Genomic DNA, 20,173 nt, shown 5'->3' on the forward strand with positions numbered 1-20,173 from the left:
GAAGAGGAAGAAGAAGAAGAGGAAGAAGGAGATGTAAAGAGAGATTCCTTGAGGAGTATTTGATGCTGGTTGTGTCAGAGTGGTGATCTACTGTACATATACATGTAAGACATTGATTGAAACTGCCTTGGAAGATTAAGAAACTAGTACAGTTCCTCCAAGTCTAAAGCAGAAAACAGATGGTATGATGGATAACTATGGTCTGCCGACAGTGCTTAACCTCTTACACTTGTTGCAAATGGTCCAAATGAAATTTGAATGAAGGAACATGAATGGCCTAGGAAACCTTGTGGATGATGGTTATGGTGAGACAAAAACTATGAAGAGTAGAGTAAAGAGTGGCTTCATCTTACAATAAGGGATAATGTCTAAATCATCCAAAAAAAAGTAATTGGGGGGCAGTTAAAATGTTTAATTTTACGCAATGGTCTTGGATCTGACTTTCCTCTGAACTTGGGAGAATATGTATTTCTCTTGCTCAAGATCTCATGTAGCTGAATTTGTGATGACATTCCCCATCTGGACAGCCAATCCATAGCCTCTGGTAACCATAAGTTGAAAGCTGGCGAGTTAGTTTTACAATGATGCCCCAATCTGTCTCAATAAGCCAATGTTTGCAATAAAGATGAAACAAGAACTATTTGCAAAGTCAACTATTTAGTTAAAAATATGTTTGTTTTCCAAAATGTCGTAATGCACAGATTCCTAGACTTGGCTGCACTGGAGGAAAAAAACTATTTCCACTGCAGGGTCCGAGATGTCTACCGAAAGGTGCAGTAACTACAGCAGCTATGTCACAGTACCAACAGTTTTCACATGCACAGAACCATCTGGAATTGTAGTCTGGAGAAGTAAAAAGCCAAGAAAAGCTGCATCCACATCCAGCGTAAATGTTACTGCTTCATTCAAAACTTTAGTGTTCACGATTAAATCCTTATTTATTAATTTTTATCTGACATAACAGGTTTATAGTTACCAATTCCACATGTTGGTTTAGAGGAAACTTAAAAACGAATTGTCATTTAGATGCAAAAAATTAAGGGAGCCCGGAGTTGCTTTGGTTAAGTACGGTACAGAAGTAGAATCAGGTGGGTAAATAATTGGGTTCTAAATGGACCAATCAAAGGACTTTATGAAAGAGTTTTGACGCGACTGTAATAAATAGAGACAAGAAACCTTGTCAGTTTGCTGTTACCCTCTACAGGTGAATTCAAAACACACCATGTGAAAGGAAAGAAGATCTCTGAGGACATCAGGAAAAGTGTAGTGACAGCACATCAGTCTGGGGAAGGATATACAACCAAACAAAAAGATTTGAGCTCCTTCCACTGTAAGTAAAAGTAATTTACATTTAACATGGAGAATTTAACATGGATTATTTAATATGACAGCAACTTGGGCTAAAAGTGGAAACCCTTCCAAAATAACACCAAGAGCCAAAATCAAATAAAGAGATCAGGTAAATGTCAACCCACACATAACATCTGGAGATTTACAGACCTTCATCGCTGCATTTCGGGTTACGGTGCATGATTCAACAATAAAAATAACAGTAAATCGAAATGGCATTAATGGGGGGAGTCGCTAGGAAGAAGCCTCTGTTGTCAAACAAGAACCAAACCGCCATCTTAACTTTGACCCACAGGAAGGTTTCTGGAAGTCCGTTCTCTTGACAGATGAGTACAACATTGACCTTTTGGGTCACAATAAAAAAAAGATGTTTGGTAAAACCCCAACACAAACTACCCTCAAAAGAACCTTATACGAGCAGTCAAGCTTGGTGCAGTGTGAAGTGAACAGTACAAGACAGACACCCCTCAAACCTCTGTAAGGACTGAGCAAAAATCCCTCAAAAAAAGATGTCAAGAAACTGAGTAGTGGCTATAGAAAACATTTAATCCAAGTTATCACAGCAAATGGAAGTGCCACAAACTATTGAATGAAGAGGCTCACATATTTTTGCACATTTAAAATCAATTTTAGTTAAATTAACCACTTTTCTCAAATAAAAAATGAAAATATGCCCTATGTTTTTGTTTGTGTCCTTTAATGTTATTACAATTTGGGGTTTAGACAAGGATTTTATTAATTTATGTTAATACTTTATACAAAAAGAATGACCATCCCTACAGGGTTCAAATACTTCCAAGAAGCATTGTATCTTAAAGCACCCTAATGTTAAATACATTTATTCATTGTTTAAATTTAATATTTTCCCCAGGGGGCAAGTTGCCACCAATAACCCTGTTCTGTCAATTAGGCTTCACAAGCTATCCACTGGAAACAAAAGCTACTGGGCTATCTTGATTTACTTGAATGGCCATTGTCTTATTTGTTAGAAATCAGGCCTTCATGTTAGAATGTTTAGAAAGAAGCTACTCCTGAGTAAAGGGCATAATGACACGCCGTCTGATGGACTGTGAGAGCATGACGAAACATATTGGTTTTATAGCTCAATGGGTGGATGTCACCAGCAAAGGTAGCAATTCTTTTCTTGTTGGCCTTCCTTTCTGGTCCCTACTCATGCTTTGTAAATGGCTCATCTCTGCCGAGTGGGCCAACGTTTGGTGGGTGAGTCTACTGGCAGGGGGTCCCCACATCACGCCATGTCATCAGCGTGCAACTTAATCCAACAGACATTCAAATCAGTCTGTTTTTAAATTGAGATGAACCCCCCACCCCCGTCCCCCCGCTGATGGGTAACCATAATAACTACTTTTGAAGATGTGTAGATTGATAGAAATAATAGAGAAACAAAAATATGGAAAACTATCATTATCCATCCAGCCAGTACTGTATTCATCCAGCCGACAGTTTGTTGTTTTGACTATTGCAATTTCATTTTTTTGAACAAAAAGGCATTATTGTATACTAATTTAGCCTGTACAGAAACACCCTCTACTCAAAAGAGGGCAAAATAATCCAAATGAACAGCAATGTAACATAACATCCGTTGAAGTGTGTCTATGTCTGTTTCCCAAATGGCACCCTATTCCCTGAACTATTCTTTCCCAGAGTCCTGTGGGCCCTGCCCATAACCGGTGAAACATACTGTATAAAGTAAATAGGGTGCTATTTGAGATGCAGTCTTTGTATGTTCTGTAATCCTCTCTCTTTGCCCCAGGCTGCAACACTGCAAACTGGAAGTAATATCCCTAGACACTCAAAAGACAACAAAGAAAAAGAGAGAGAGGGAGCCTGCCCTTCTCATCCACTTTCCCTCCTTTTCATTCTCCCCTTTATATATTACTCCTGATACGCCGATCCCATTGTGACACAAATGAGAAGAGAAAAATATGGTTATTACTGGGATAATCATCTCAGGAACAATTGTTCCAGAGAGCAGATGTAATGCAATGTAGTATGTTTGAACATCCCCAAAAGACAGAGAATAATGTGTGTAAATCTGTGATCAAGGTATTTATTTCTTTTTTCTGAATATCTCTGTCTCTTCTCTGTCACTATGTTTCTCTGTCTGTATGCGTCTCTCCCTCATTCTTTTTTCCCCTCTGTTATAGTCTCAAGTAAAGTGGAGGGACTAAATAACGGAAACACCCAACATTACATTAATATCAAGAACCTAATAAGGGTTACGACCACCTCTTGCTTTCCAATCCTTGTGGGAATGCTGTCATCCAAGTCTTGAACTGTGTCTACACCAATTATGCGCCTGTGCACTGGCCTTGGATACAAGTGGTTTCCGAATCGCAGCCCTATCATAAATTCCACATCACTAAGTACAGTTTTTGTTGAGACTGGGTCACAGAGGCGCTGATTCAGTTCAGTGGTCATTTTTGAGACTTGCCTTTTGGGGCATCAAGGAACCATCCTGCTGGGTGTGTCTATCCGCCGGTCAGCTTAGACCACTGTTTCTCTCGGCCAATGCAGTTTGTCCATGTTTGGCATATGCTTTTATGATTTTTGAGTTCCAGTTGACACATTGAGTATTTTGTAGGTTTCGGGATTAATTGTACCTGTAATTCAGGCACAGATTATTTGGCCTCTTTGGAACCTTGTTAGTTGCTGCATGTTGCTTTGAGAACTCAATAAATACTCAAGGTTTCATTGTCAGACTTCTTAACACATATGTACTGCTAATTGAAGATCAACCTAATGTGATTCCTGCAGCTGCGTTTTAAATTGTGATTTAGTTGCTTCAGAGAAACCGTCCTGTTTCCGTTATTGTCCACCTCCTCTACATCTAGTCAAGCCATTCTGCTTCTTGTCGTGCTACACATGCGACCACGAAATATTGTATTGTCACCGGGCTATAACGACAACTGAGTTGGTGTGAACATCCGACCAACAAGAAATCAAGGGCACGGACAGAATACCACAAGCAGAAACAGAACTATTGGCCACAGTGAGGCAGCTGTACTCTGAGGCAGTGACTTAAAAAGCTGTGCCGTTAGAGATCTCCCACTGGTTCGACTTTTGGGCGACATTTGGGTGATGTTGGGTGAAGGATTTATCTCTGACACCACTGGCACAATGTTTCCCTTTACCCCGTTTTTGTCCCCAATTTCATCATATCCAATTTATGATGAAGGCCCTGCTTTATCACAGCAATACCCAGCGAACTCGGGATAGTTGATGTCGAGATATCTGTCATTCAAAGAACATTCTATGCTGTTCTAATCTTATCGTGCTGCCTGCTCAACCAGGACGTCTAGACTTGAATCCTCTCCAGCCTGCTTCCTTGATTGAGATCACAGGTACCCAAGCCGCCACAAGAAGTCACTAGAGCGGAAATGAGGCGAGGCAAACATATTTGATTACAAACCACTAAACCCGGATCCTGGTGGCAACTGCACCTCCCACTGATGGACACCTGACTTATTTGGCAATGGTGGCACATTTTTCACAAAACCTGGTGATTGACGAGAACTGGTATTCACATAATTAAATTGAGTGGCATCAATGGGTAGAAATGAAATGTTTATTGTCGGCTTGTTCTAATCTTATTTTAACAGAGTCTACAGCTAAGGATTACAATAAAACACACTTAATTCAGAAACATATCTCCAGAACAGAAGACAATGCAAGCAGGCATAGTCGCATTGATACCTATGACTCCCTCAGAGGAAACTCCTCATTGACCTTGATTACTCTAATCAAATAATGCCATGCAAGAGATTGTAATATGTGAGACATATAGTACAGCTCTTTTAGTATCCTACTGTATATCACAACCAGTTTGGAAACTGAACTGTCATCTCGTTGATTGTAATCTGGTTGAAATTCTGGTTGAAATTTCATCTAGTTTGATCAGCCCTCACCCGAACTCTGTTTTAGGTCTAACTATATTCATGGGGACCAAATGTCCCAATGAGTATAGTAAAAAAAGAAAAGATTTGACTCATGGGGACGTTTTTCCCCAAGAGTCAATTTCCGGCTCAGGGTTTAAGTTTAGGGTCAAATTTACAATTCATTTTAGAGTTAGAATTGTGGTTTCTTTAAGGTCTCGGCATTGTTGGTTAGGTTTATGGCTAAGGTTAGGCATAAATGTTACTTTATTGAGGTTAAGGTTAGGGTTATGGTTAGATTAGGATTAGGTTAAGCTTACGGTAAGGGTTAGGATTAGGGTTAAGATTAGGGCAAGGGAGCATGCGATTTCTATTTTCTGGTCGCCATGATGATAGCCATACAAACTTGTGTGTGTGTGTGTGTGTGCAAATATGCGTTTGGGTGCCCACACTGAGTAGAGTGCCTCTGTAGCAGCCTTCGTCCGTGCGGCCTTGAAGAGTGTCTTTAAACCTCTGCTCTGCTCAAGACATCAGAAACAATCTCAATCTAAACTGCCACAGTCACTTTACATTTGATTGCACATTTTCGGTATGGCTGTGACAAAATGTCAAGTGGCAAATATATTTCATTACAGCATTTTGTTTTGGATTGTTTTCACACAGGAACAAATTCTGCTTACGTTAACTAGTGTAAATATAGATAGGCATTATAAGATCTGCTATACCGCCTGAGCCACATGGAAAGAAACAATGAGCAACAGAGAGGCTGACTGGAATAATTATTTTCGCTGGCAATAATTAAAGGAAAATGTCAGCTGTCTCGTGGGCAAGATGGCTGGACATCATCCCATTCTGTTGTCCACAGCTACCTTTGTGTTTGTGCTAGCAACTTTTTGATTTAAAAATTTTACTGTGTCAGTTTACAGTTTTCGTTTACTAGCCTGCTGTTGTCGAACACTAGGCTACTGACCCCATATAGTGAAAGGCATTTACGTATTGCATCACACAGAATGCCCCGTTTGCCGGTGTTTTGTCAGAGTAACAAAATCTGCAAAAGATGTGTATACAAACAGTTAATATTTTTTAAGGGTGTTGTCCCGAGAAAAATGATGGATGCTGCATGAGGACCACTGCGGTGTAGAAACTGGTAAACACTGATATGAAAGCCCATTGCTGCCATGAAGATCTAACATTTAATAAAATCCTTTCTCATCGTATTGATATAAGATAAGCCCTTCAAAGCAAACTCTGGAAACTACACTAGTAATACCAGCAGGAGACCAAGGGTCGCATGGGGGGCAGGTTGGAGGGGAAAGGTAGCAGAAGGCCGAGAGAGGAGGGAGACTGATGGGGAAAGAGATGAAACGATTGACAGAAGCAAAAACACAGAGAGCAAGAGAGGAGTCTTGAGAGGGGCTCAATTCATAAGTATTCATATACTGTAGATTATTCCAGGTCAGCGGAGAGCCGTTCGGGTGAAGAAACTAAATCCCGTTTTAATAAATCAGAAGCAGTCAAGGCATGACCGGACCAGGAGTGCTGTGAACGTGGCCTGGTCCCATATCTGTTTGTTATCCGATTCCTGTGTTTTTTTGCATAATCACTACCACAGAATTCGGTGCGAGCACAGACTGATCTGGGTTCAGCCAGGCTACCGCGTGCGGGGCATCGTCCGCATGCCTCCGTCAAGTGGCCTTTCAGAAAGTTTGTGATCAAATCTGAAATGAAATTTCCTCTCATGGACCGAATCACAGAAATCACTACAGTCACGTTGTATTAAAACGAATCAAATCAGCTCTTAAATGGACGGATTGTGAAAATACACAGCAAGCCTGTTCATTGACAACACTGGATTTTAGGACAACTATCCACATCCATGACCAGAGATTCAATATCACACCACAACATGGAATAATTGCACCATGCTCTTAAGGCAATACAATAATTTCCGGTTTACCACCTGTTCTTTTCCATAGACACTACCTGTTGAAATCTTAGGCACAGGGAATCTACAGATAGCTCAACAGCACTCAATAAAAGTCAATATAAGAATACCCTGAGCTATCCTTTTGTAGTGCTTTCTTCGGCTGCTTAACAAATTGTACCTTTGAACAAAATGGTCTATTTAGTATACTCCTTTTTAACATCGCAGTGCAGTATAGGAAACATAATGCCATTGTATCTATCATGTGTAGATACCGAGGAAGAGACAACTATTTTAGTGGAGGGGTGTCTTCCATGTCTCAACTGGACTTAAATACTTGTGTATGGAAAACATTTATCCCACACCAGAGGGAAAATCCTGTCGGATTACACAATGTTCTTCTGGGGGTGTTGTCTTTGGCTGTGCGGTGCCTGTGACTCAGTGTCAATGAGCACAGCAGTCTTTCTGGGAGTGCGGAAGTTCCAACGCGCTGTTCCAGCCTCGTGAGTAAGAAAAGTAAGCCATTTCACTGTCAGTCTACACCTGTTGTTAACCAAGCATGAGACGACTGCAGGCCGACGGAGGCATCTCTTCTTTAGAAAAAGCACAGCAGATATCTAATGCCTTTTAATTTGTTTTAAGGTAGGACAATTACGAGATACAGAAAGAAATAACCCATAGAGAATATTACAGAATATTACACAGAGTGGCCTAAAAGGAGCTTCAGCCCAGGCCTAGTACTTGATATGGACGCTGCGAGCCTTCCTATAGACTCCGTGTACTCATTTGTGGCTATACGCTCAATGCTAGACAGAGGGCACCTTTACAAAAGGAAAAGATAGAAGCTTCTTCTTTACTGGGTAGCTGACCATGCTAAATCATTTTATCCACACAGTGGCAGTTCATGCTTGACTTCCCCATCTATAGCAATGTTAAAGGTAAAAGAGAGGAGAAAGGCATAAGTAACTTCATCTAAAACAAAGACTTGGTAAATATATGGAATATAAAACCAATAAAACTTAGGTTCTACAATACTTTGTAAAAAACGCTACAAACCAAATACAGTCCAGGAAATGAAAGTGGAGTTGTTCCAGTCTAGACACATTGTCTGTCTGTCCTTGAAAAGGGCTTGTTGTGAATCTCTGTTGTGAATCTCAGATAGACAGACAGAATGAGAGACATTTTTGTAATTAAACATTAATGTGCATTTCCTCTCCTTTCTGTGTGCTCATAGTCTAATTAAGCACTCATTAATAATAAAGCAGGACAATCATTTTAGGGTTCCCAGAATTCTTAAGTTCACTCTCATGTAAACTTTAAAAGTGATACATCACAATTTAGAAAACTTTCATTTAGTGATTTTGTAACACAGTAATAACTTTGGCTCTCTTGTAAATACAAGCCTATTGTCTTGGAGCAGCTCTCAATTTAGTTGTGGTTTAGTTCAGAGTAGCTCTCATTGAAGTAAAGAGCTTGTTATGTCTACATACTTATTGCTCACAGTAAAGGCATTGGAACTCTTGAGTATAGTATTTTATGGTTAGACAAATACACTTTGCTGATTATTATCAGTGCATTGGTTTATCTTTGTTGTTGTAAGAGCTTTTTTTTGTCAGCACAACACTGATACTCATCATGGCTGAGATATGAAGGATATCCTGCCGCTTTTAGTTAATTGCAGGTGCATAGAGTATTCTTCCACTACCGTGCGCATGTTTGAAAAGGGGGCTTAAATGGTGTCTAATTTCACTAAAAGCGTGAAATCTACTGTATGATGGACGCAGACACACAATTACCCAAGTGGCAACTGTGCAGATAACTATCAGTTTCCGATTAATTGAAATACAGGATTTACTTTGAGGGGATTCCCGGGTAAATACAAATACTTTCATTTAACAGGAAGATGAGATTCGAGGGGTGAGCAGGGGTGTCATAACCCTCCTAAATATTACAGACAGGTCCCTTTTAAAACTTTACCGATAGAAATAAACCAAAGATGTGCTACACTGCTCCCTTTATGTCATACATAACAATAATGAATATACTCCAAATTCTACCCAATCCATCATTTATTCAGTTGATATGTGGCCTATCAGAGCTCTATTAATTCTCTCCTTATTGTACATTTGGTTGATAATATCAGCCTTGTATTTTACATTTATCACGTCCAGGGGAAAGCAGGACTCCTGATGAAGCTCTGTTTTCCTTTCCTTGTCCTGCTGTCAGTGTGCTGTCACAGGCGATAAAGCCCAGACATCAGACACTCATACTGCCCTGCTTTCTCAGTGGAGAGATGAATGAGGAGCTCTAGCCAGCTCTATCTACACAGTCAAACTAAATTATCTTTCCATACCGATTTCACCTCCCGATCCTTACAAAAAAACTTGAAAACCTGTAGCATCTGCACCCTACAATAAGCAATGGTGACATTTTGTCTACTATCTTGTTATTACAATGGCATAAATAAACAAACATAAACTTAACAAATTATTTAATGATAAGGTTTTGGCCCTCTAGCAAACAACTGTCTGGTTATATGCCAGGTTATCTAAAGCTATTCCGATTGTATGAATCATGAGCAGTTGAAACCACACAGCAGGTTTCTAGTTTCTTTGTTCTTTTTCTTCTTTTTTTTTTTTTACCTCTTTTCTGTGAGTGAGTGGCTGACAACAGCACATTCAAATGTGCCAAGACAGTTTATGACTTTGCTTTGCCTCCTGTGTTATTCATGTTGACATCTTGAACACACATTTTTGTTTTGTTCAGTTAGGTAGCATTGCTTTGAATGTGTGTAATGTGGGGAAGAATTCACACTTTTCCAGGCAATTCTTTCATGTTTCTAATCTCAACCTCTAATAGTCTAGCTAGGGCCTTACAGTCGAAAAGTAATGAAACAGTTGTGGAATGGAATGGCATGACTGAATCAGGTTTTGGAAATGTGATATTACTATTGAATTCATGTTGCCATACTGTACTTAATACATAAGCTTGTGTGTTTGTGTGTAGTGGACTACACTTCAACAATGATATGTCACTACATGAAATAACCTGCCTAACCAGAACTTTGATTTATGATTTGGATTTAAGAGAATTATATGCACACATGGAATAATACCATTTATGATAACTTCTGAGGTAAGTTAAACTATTGAACGCCGCTAGAACCCAAATGCTATGATAGTTATAGTTGAATGTTTGTAATAAAAGTATAAGTTAGCATAAGTTGACATTTCAAGGAATTTACACTGCTCAAAAAAATTAAGGGAACACATAATCATCACAGTATAAAACAAGTCAATTAAACTTCAGTGATATCAATCTGTCCAGTTAGGAAGCATAAGGGATTGTGAATCAATTTCACCTGTTTTGATGCAAATGAAAGCGATAACAGATACACTGGAGAGACAACAGCAAGACAACCCCCAAAAAGGGAATGGTTTTGCAGGTGGTGGCCACAGACAAGTACGCCATTGGCACCCCGTTCTCGTCACAGATGAGAGCAGGTTCACACTGAGCACATGTGACAGACATGAAAGAGTCTGGAGACCCCATGGTGAACGTTATGCTGCCTACAACATCCTCAAGCATGACCGGTTTCGCAGTGGGTCAGTAATGTTCTGGGGAGGCATATCCTTGGAGGGACGCACAGACCTTCACGTGCTAGGCAACTGTGCCCTGACTGCTGTTAGGTAATGGGATGAAACCCTCAGACCAATCGTCAGACCTTACGCTGGTGCAGTGGTCCCTGGGTTCCTCCTGGTGCAGGACAATGCCCAGTCTCATGTGGCCAGAGTATGTAGGCAGTTCCTGGATGACAAAGGCATTGATGCCATTGACTGGCCCTCTCGTTCCCCAGATGTGAATCAATTTGAGAACCTCTGGGACGTTATGTATCAGTGCATCTGATGCCGCCAAGTAACCACAGACTGTCCAGGAGCATACTGATGCCCTGATCCAGGTCTGGGAGGAGATTCCCCTGGACACCATCCGCCATCTCATCAGGAGCATGCCCAGACGTTGTCAGGAGTGCATACAGGCACTTGGGGGCCATACACACTACTGAGTCACATTATTTGCCAGGATGAAATTCACGCAAGTTGGAACAGCCTGTGATTTCAATTTGTTTACTTGGATTTTTGATGCAAGTTTGAATCCAGCCCTCAATCGCTTGGTGATTTTGGTTTCTGTTGACTGTTACGTCATATTGTTCTCAACAAATTACACAATGTACAGTAAAGACTTTGATCTTTAATATATCTTGTTCATTGAGACCCAATGTGTGATTTAAGTGTTCCCTTAATTTTTTTGAGTGTATTTGATGCAGTTTCACCAGAGGTTTGAACTGGGTCAAAGAGGAGAACAAAAAACTGGGTAAGGACAACATTTGTCAAGGAACAGAAATAGAACCAAGAATCTTTTGTATTCTGGAGCTGGACCGTTATTTCAAGAGTATGGGCAATGTGACCCCCCACCTCTCCCGTGCAACAATGAGTCCATGCAAAATACTCTCCTCTTCACTCACAAACTTCTCAGACACTCCTTCCAGTTTTGAAATTGCCTACTGTAGCCTTCTGACATTAAGCATGATTTAGAAAATAATTAACATGATTTCTGGGGAAAGAATGAATAGATTCTACAAGGCAGAATACTATTGCTGTAACATATAACGTGACATTTAAAATGGAATAATTAATGGCAAAATGTGTTTTGATTCTAGTGACCCTGTCCACATGACCTTGTTGACCTTGCGAATATTAATTCTGAGCCTATAAAAATGGTATAAAACAAATGTAATGTACTCTCCAATGAGAATCTAATAGGATGGTTCCAAATTCCAAAGGATTTTTGACAGGAGAATGTTTTTTATTGTCAAGTAGTTGACATGTGACAGCCATTTAGATTTGTTTTGTAACAATACCTGCTGGCTTCCAGGGTACGTTTGATATGGGCACTAATTCTGAGCTGTGTTCATATCACCTGAGGAATGTTTGAACTACATGATATGGTTTAATCCACACAGCTGCACAGCATTAAAAAATAGTTCAGTAAGGGCCAGCCTATATGTAAATATCGAAAACCTCACACACCTAGCCTTGAAGACAGTTCACACAAATTGATCCAGCAATAGTTAATTTATCACATTATATCACATAAGGATTAATGAACACATAAAAGTAGCAATGAGTGAATTAAGCACTTGACAGAACCACACTTACTATAGCCTATCCAAATGCAATTTATATTTATGATATACATTTAAAATGTATTCTATTATATTAGTACAGGCAATTATTAACATACATTAAATGTAAAACAGATATGTTCCATGATAGAAACCAAATAGATGGTATTATTAATTGAGAAGAAGGCTATTTGGAATCTGTTAACTTTCTTCGAAATGCATTATAGCCTGTAGCCTATACAATGCATCTGTTATTTTTCCGTTCGAAGTTACAGTGTGAAGGCAATTATCACAGCAAACTTCCACAAGGGAACATAGTATCCAACTGTATAAGCTTTGTTCAAACCTGTTTACTGTATTTCGCCTCCGCCGTTTAGAAGACTTAAAAACTAAAAAATAATAGTCCAACACCTTCTCTTTCACTTCAGCGACTATCAAAAGATTTGAAATAGTGACCGTTGATTTCGCGAAGCTTGCTCCATGTTAAAAGTGAGAGTAAAAAGAAACCCTTGACTCAATGGACCTCAGTGCAATAGACCCAAAGCAACGACTTGCTCACTCGCTATCCAGCGCCCCCTGTCACTGTTAAGCAAGTACTGCAGCGCCTCCTCTCCTTCCGATTCTCCAATGTTCACAGCTTGGCCGGAGCTCGTTGTCTTCCCGGCTACATTTCCACCGGATTTTTAACACTCATACCCGGCCCAGATCCAGACGAGACCACGCTAAAGGTAAAGAAGAAGCTTCAAGGATCCGGGAGAGTCTAGGTTAGGCAGAGAAAGATCGTCCTTTCTTGGTGTTTTAGGCGCTGTCGTGTTAGAGGGAGCTTGCTCGGAACTGACTTCATGCATCAGTTGGTACACCATGCTGATACTGGAGTGCCTCCTACCATAACAAACCTCTACGTTCTACAAAGGACTCTAATATCGGATTCGAACCAATTACCCTTCCTTAGAATGCGTCAAATTACTAGTAGCCAATTTCTTATTCGTCCGGAATAGGCCTAGGCATAATAACGCTCTCCTAAAGTGTGAGAAACAGGTTTTATTTAGCTCGCTTGCCTGTTTTGCGAGCCCCCCTTGTTGCAAATAGGTGCAATTATGCTTTCCATTCAGCTCTTCATTCTCGTTCTCCCAACCAAAATGTGTGCGCTGGTGGCTATGCTGTGTATGAGTGTTATGTATTATTTCCTCTCTTTTGCTTGGCTTTTGGCAGCTAAAAGGTTCGGGAAACTCAACCCAAAACGACGGCAGTAATCAGTAGTTGAAGGATTGAATCCGAGCCTGCTTTTATTACCGTCAAGGCTACTAATGATCATGCGATAATGTAACGATATTTGCACGCGTGTTATGGTTCTATGAGGGATTAGACAATTGGATCGAGCTAATGGAATAATTTGGTGCCTTGTCTAACCATCTAGCTTGCTGTAGGCGTGTGACCATTAGCTATGGAAACAACATCATGCACATCGTTTGTCCTTCAAAATGACACGATTTAAACAAAGTAATATGATGGTTATTATTTGTAAATAGCGTAGACAACTTTTGATAAATAATTAGCAATGTTCAAAATCCAACCATTCAAATCGTCAGACAGGACACAGACTTCAAGTATTGTAAGCTAATGACTAGTCTAATCATATCCTACTGTAGGCTTCAAAGCACAGACCAACCCACAAAGGGCTCTTCCAATCCAGTAGGTTATGTATGCTAAAGTTAAGGCAACCAACCTGTCTGATTAACAGATGCTGTCTATCTGCTAATTGCATTGCAACTTTATCAACATGTAATGCATACATTCTGTCTAGTTATGATGAGCAGTTGGCTTGTTTTACCTTTCTTATTATCCACAGAGTATGAACATCTGTTATTGAACCAGTTAATAACTTTCTTCCTTCCTTCTAGGGGGAATCAAAATGTCCAGTGAAAGACAGGGGCGGTCAGATGACGAGAGTCCGAGCACCAGCAGTGGTAGTTCTGATGCGGACCAGAGAGACCCACCAGTACCAGAGCCTGAGGAGGCTGAGGAGAGGAAACAGCTGCCCGCCACACCTCCTCAGCAACAGAAGAAACCCACCAAATTATCCAGCAAGACCACCGCCAAGTTGTCCACTAGTGCTAAAAGGTAATGTTTTATTATTATCATGTCTTCTTCCAATTAGGGATACAGTAGCCTACATCCTTCTGCTAAACTGAGTACCATAATGAAAGAACTGTTCATTTATAATGCTTTAATCCTTTGAGACACAAATCCTATTATGATAGGAGACTTCTTTTCATCTATTATTCATGTGCCAAATAAGATTATTAAAAACTACAGACATTGTAGTGCATTATGTAGTATTGGCTTTATTATTAAGCTGTATGATCAAGGTTTGGTGAAATATTGATCACTGGCATCTTATAGCAGCGGGGAATGAGTTACTATTACATATGATTTATCCTATATGAAAATGCTTATTTTCTGTATTTTCATTAGTATAATGTTTTAGGTTCAGTAATTTTTAAATATATTATTTTATTGTTAGGGGATTGTGAAATTGAAATACAAATATTTATTAAGCTTTGGGTGAGGATTGAAAATGTTTTAGTAATTATTACTAAAACAACTTTTCCTCCTACATATGCCAAGAAATGTTGGGATGTGTGTGAGAAGTTTCTTTAAACAGAAGTGCTTAGCAGTTTTTATCAACCTTATCATAATTTCAACTTAATAAATAAATAAAATGACCTATACAATAGTAGTAATACACAGTGCATTTTGAAATATTAACAGGAGAAAATATGACAGCGTATTTACGGACAAATATGTCAAAATCCTCCCCCTCTTCTCTCCCTTCCACACTGTTAATAAAGCTTTACTAACAACATCCAGTGTAGCTCCCTCTGGTTTAAAGCCCTTGTCAAATATACCCCAGGTTGCCTCCCCCCTCCCTGCCTCCCTCCCTCACTCCCTCCCTCTCCCACTCTGCCTCATTTGCATATAAGCTTTAAAGGGAAATATTTTGTACTAAAAGTGACTGGAATGGTTGGATGTGCAGAAGGATAGGAGGTGAAGGGCGAGCTTTGTGCCATGTGTGAGAGTGTTGCCTTGGAGTGAAGGGACGGAGGGTAACGAAGGAGAGAAAGTTTTCCTGTGCTGGGCTTCGGGTTCTGCCTGGGAGAACAAAGAGGAAGCAGCCATGTTAGCTGTGCTGAGGAGAGAGTGAGAGAGAGAGGACTGTGCAGTTAAAGCAGCGCTGGTAGAGGGCAGTGTAAATCCATAGTATACATGAATACTCTAGTCGAGTGCTATAAAATCTCCTCTTTCTCCTCATGTCCCATTTCTTTTGTGCGTTCTATTTCTGACAGCAAGGACCACAATGGAAAGAAGTCTGTGGACTTTATGTTGTTTTTATCCACATTGTTCTTATAAGTGTGTAATGTAGTTTTTTGCTTGTCTAGTCGAGTCATGTAGAGTTGCTTCTTTTCCAGTTCACTTTTCAGATCTGCAACTTAATTCTAATGTCTCTTCCACAGAATCCAGAAAGAGTTAGCTGAGATCACCCTAGATCCACCACCTAACTGCAGGTATGGGCAGGATTTATTTTAATGTGTTGTGTTGCTGGCCCTGTTATACCGTTTTAATAGGATATTCATATTATTTCAATGGCTGTCTTCAAAGTGGAGACGAATAGAAGGTCTGGTGGGATGTTTTTGATGTGTTTAATTATTGATGTTGAGCTGTGGACTTTGCACTGTCATGTTTTTAATAATACAACAGATGCTGCATTTATGTAGATGTCTTTGATTTCACCTTACATGCTATTGAACTCTGTCCGTTTAGATTGTATTTGTATTAAAAGAGTTGACACAGATATGTTTTTATAACAGGAGTTCAACATTGATATGTGTTTATACAAGAGTTGATTTATATCTGTGTTTACAACTAGGGGTGTGACATTAAACATACCCCCCCTAAAATGTAAGTCATGGGGCAGTTACCATAGATATGTGTGTATGTGTGTGTGTGTGTATATATATATATATATATATATATATATATATATATATATATATATATATATATATATATATATATAATATACAGTATCTCACCAAAGTGAGTACAACCCTAACATTTTTGTCAATATTTGATTATATCTTAACACTGAAGAAATGACACTTTGCTACAATGTAAAGTAGTGAGTGTACAGCTTGTATAACAGTGTAAATTTGCTGTCCCCTCAAAATAACTCAACACACAGCCATTAATGTGTAAACCGCTGGCAACAAAAGTGAGTACACCCCTAAGTGAAAATGTCCAAATTGGGCCCAATTAGCCATTTTCCCTCCCTGGTGTCAGGTGTGAATGGGGAGCAGGTTAAATTTGGTATCATCGCTCTCACACTCCCTCATACTGGTCACTGGAAGTTCAACATGGCACCTCCTTGCAAAGAACTCTCTGAGGATCCGAAAAAAAGAATTGTTGCTCTACATAAAGATGGCCTAGGCTATAAGAAGATTGCCAAGACCCTGAAACTGAGCTGCAGCACGGTGGCCATGACCATATCGCGGTTTAACAGGACAGGTTCCACTCAGAACAGGCCTCGCCATGGTCGACCAAAAAAGTTGAGTGCATGTGCTCAGGGTCATATCCTGATGATGTCTTTGGGAAATTGACATATGAGTGCTGCCAGCATTGCTGCAGAGGTTGAAGGGGTGGGGGGTCAGCCTGTCAGTGCTCAGACCATACGCCGCACACTGCATCAAATTGGTCCATTATGGCTGTCGTCCCAGAAGGAAGCCTCTTTTAAAGATGATGCACAAGAAAGCCCACAAACAGTTTGCTGAAGACAAGAGGACAAAGACATGGATTACGGGAACCATGTCCTGCGGTCTGATGAGACCAAGATGAACCTATTTGGTTCAGATGGTGTCAAGCGTGTGTGGCGGCAACCAGGTGAGGAGTACAAAGACAAGTGTGTCTTGCCTACAGTCAAGCATGGTGGTGGGAGTGTCATGGTCTGGGGCTGCATGAGTGTTGCTGGCACTGGGGAGCTACAGTTCATTGAGGGAACCATGAATGCTAACATGTACTGTGACATACTGAAGCAGAGCGTGATCCCCTCCCTTCGGAGACTGGGTAGGGCAGTATTCCAACATGATAACGACCCCAAACACCTCCAAGACGACCACTGCTTTGCTAAAGACACTGAACCCTATTAAGCATCTGTGGGGCATCCTCAAACAGAAGGTGGAGGAGCGCAAGGTCTCTAACATCCACCAGCTCTGTGTTGTTGTCATGGAGGATTGGAAGAGGACTCCCGTGGCAACCTGTGAAGCTCTGGTGAACTCCATGAGCAGTGCTGGAAAATGCCAAATTCTGACATTTTCACTTAGGCGTGTACTCACTTTTGTTGCCAGGGGACAGTTATTTTGAGGGGACAGCAAATTTACACTGTTATACAAGCTGTACACTCACTACTTTACATTGTAGAAAAGTGTCATTTCTTTAGTGTTGTCACAAGAAAATGTATAATCAGATATTTACAAAAATGTGAGGGGTGTACTCACTTTTGTGAGATGCTTTCTTTTTTGTGAGAGGCTATATATATAGCATCTCACATATATATTTAAATTGAAGGTTTTGAGTGAGGAACAGAAGTGTTAAAATTAAGAGACCACTGCAAATTGAACCCTTCTGTTCCTCACTCAAAACTTTCCTTTTAAACTCTTTTGGAAAGGCATGACAAAGGTGCAGTGGTATGTATATGTGTATATGTTTGTTTACTGCGGTAGACATAGATTTGTAGGAATCCACTGTAAAGAGGTGCTTTCACACAGGTGTGGTTCCTTACTTTACTGAGCAATTAGCATCCATCATGCTTAGGGGCTTGAAATAAAATGCATGACCAATTGCTCTTTATTTTGGCTACGATGGCTTGAAGAACACATTTTCGGGACTTTGAGAGGTGATTGTGGGGCACATTTGCAACTTGCTTCAGTGGCCAAGACTGCTTAAACTGCTGATGCCTCAGTAGGAACAGAGGGAGCAATTGAACCCATTTATATACTTACGGCAGATTTTGGGGTGATGCCTGTTTTCCATCACCATTAATAAAACAGAAGGTTATGGGATTTGCTGTGGAAGAATCGTTGTTGCTATAATAGAAATCCAGACAAGTTTAGAATATACGCCGAGGTGCATTAAAGCTGCCATAGCTTTGGACCGTGGTCCTACACCTTATTAAGGCACTGTTGGTTATGTCAGTTAACATGTCAGTAGTTACAGGTCTGTGTTCTTAAACTCCATTCAGTGAAATTAGGTTTAATAGTTCAATGTATGCTAAACAGCTAAGTCATGCAGTGATTTGTTTTTTAACTTTTCAAATAATTTTGTGGATAGAGGAACATTTTTCTTTTCATAGATTCTTGATTGTCTTTTTGTGTGTGACAATACTTTGCTTGCTGGGTGTGCAAATGTTCTGTATCCAAACCACTGTTACACCGATATCAGCAATTGAATTAGAATCTTTCTTTTTTGTACTGCATTTAAAATGTTACAACATCTTCAACAGGGACAAAAATATTTGAAATAGATTGACTTTGAGTTATATTGGACCATATTCATTAGCCTAAGTCTACTATCTGTAATTACTTTGACCCTGGCACATGAATGTCCTTGTAGGATTTCTACATAAAGTAGCACTATGACATATGGTCTTTGTTTGGTTCTCTAGATCTGTGGCTTTAAGCAGGGTTTATACATTCTCCAGGCTAGCCCCTTCACTTCTTCATTGGGCTTCTTCCATTAATGATTTCCTGTTAAACAAACCTCACCGTGCCCACTGACTCTGAAAGCCCTTTTCTTAGAAACTCCGGGTGAGATGATTTACTTTACACCAATAACATCCGACATGAATTCAATTCACACCACATTTGTGGTTTTCAAATGCAATCATTTCGTCTCGGGTGGCAAAGCTACCTACATTATTTGATCTAAAATGCTGATGTTGCAGGTATGCATGTGTTAAAGGGGCTTCACTGACATACCAATCAGATCACTGAGTCTCTGTGAGGATGTAATCGTTGATCATGACTTGGTCTGATGTCTGTGGGTGAATGTGTGCTCCTCCGCAGCTGCCTTTTGCGGTAGTTGGTGAGCTCCAATCCACCTCTCTGTGTCTCCTGAATTGAAACGTGGGATCGATATCTTGCCGCGGCACAACTAGGGGATTTTCTGAGACAACCGTTGATAATGGTAATTGACAATGCAGGGATTTGATGGTGTTTCGTAGTCTGATCCTCCACTCAGCTCTGTGCTCTCTCAGAGTGCTGATATAAGACCAGGGCCTGGATCCACAAAGCATCCTAGGAATCCTGTTATAACCTTTTGTAAAGACAAAGAAAACTCCTAGCTCAGATTAAAATCAACTCCTAAAATTGTATCTCCACTGGCAATCTCAAGACTAAAGGTACTGACCTCAATGATGGTCAATAAACAATCGCCAACAGCTGGAAACTCAGGCTTCAGACATCCGCAGTGAATGTGAATAAAAAGGTGCTATATAGATCCATATAGGATTCTTCAAACCCCCTGCACATTATTCTATCTAGAAACCCTGTATGAAGGGTTCTAAAGGTTTGTCCTATAACCTTCTTTAAATATTTCCCCAGACTTGCTCGCCTTTAAAATGAAATTATTTTACATTCGTGAGGCCTCTCATTAACGGTGTAGTTATATCCTAACACAATGACCACATCAGGCCTGCAAGTCAAATTATGCTGGCTTGCAAATTAATGTGCAAATCCTGTTAGAATCCAGACAGTTAGGATATTCAAC

The 20,173-nt window shown here is 40.1% G+C and overlaps 2 protein-coding genes across 3 annotated transcripts in view; one reads left to right on the top strand and one right to left on the bottom strand.

Moving 5' to 3' along the window:
- cwc22 (CWC22 spliceosome associated protein homolog) overlaps positions 1–12,840 on the bottom strand; it is an 80,027-nt gene extending 67,187 nt beyond the window's left edge. The window contains exon 1 of the mRNA XM_020054932.3: positions 12,699–12,840. The gene's annotated coding sequence lies outside the window, so the exon portion shown is untranslated. The remainder of the gene's footprint in view (positions 1–12,698) is intronic.
- Positions 12,841–12,946: 106 nt separating this feature from the next.
- The window catches only part of ube2e3 (ubiquitin-conjugating enzyme E2E 3 (UBC4/5 homolog, yeast)), a 34,517-nt gene continuing 27,290 nt past the window's right edge, over positions 12,947–20,173 (top strand). The window contains exons 1-3 of one of the 2 annotated variants that reach the window (XM_010880107.5): positions 12,947–13,080; positions 14,254–14,473; positions 15,868–15,918. In XM_010880107.5, coding sequence (XP_010878409.1) covers positions 14,265–14,473; positions 15,868–15,918 — 260 coding nt within the window. In that variant the 5' untranslated portion in view covers positions 12,947–13,080; positions 14,254–14,264. Of the gene's footprint in view, positions 13,117–14,253; positions 14,474–15,867; positions 15,919–20,173 lie in introns of both variants that reach the window. The other variant, XM_010880108.5, reaches the window with a different exon arrangement.

This window comes from Esox lucius, chromosome 16, assembly GCF_011004845.1.
Source record: "Esox lucius isolate fEsoLuc1 chromosome 16, fEsoLuc1.pri, whole genome shotgun sequence".
Taxonomy (NCBI): domain Eukaryota; kingdom Metazoa; phylum Chordata; class Actinopteri; order Esociformes; family Esocidae; genus Esox; species Esox lucius.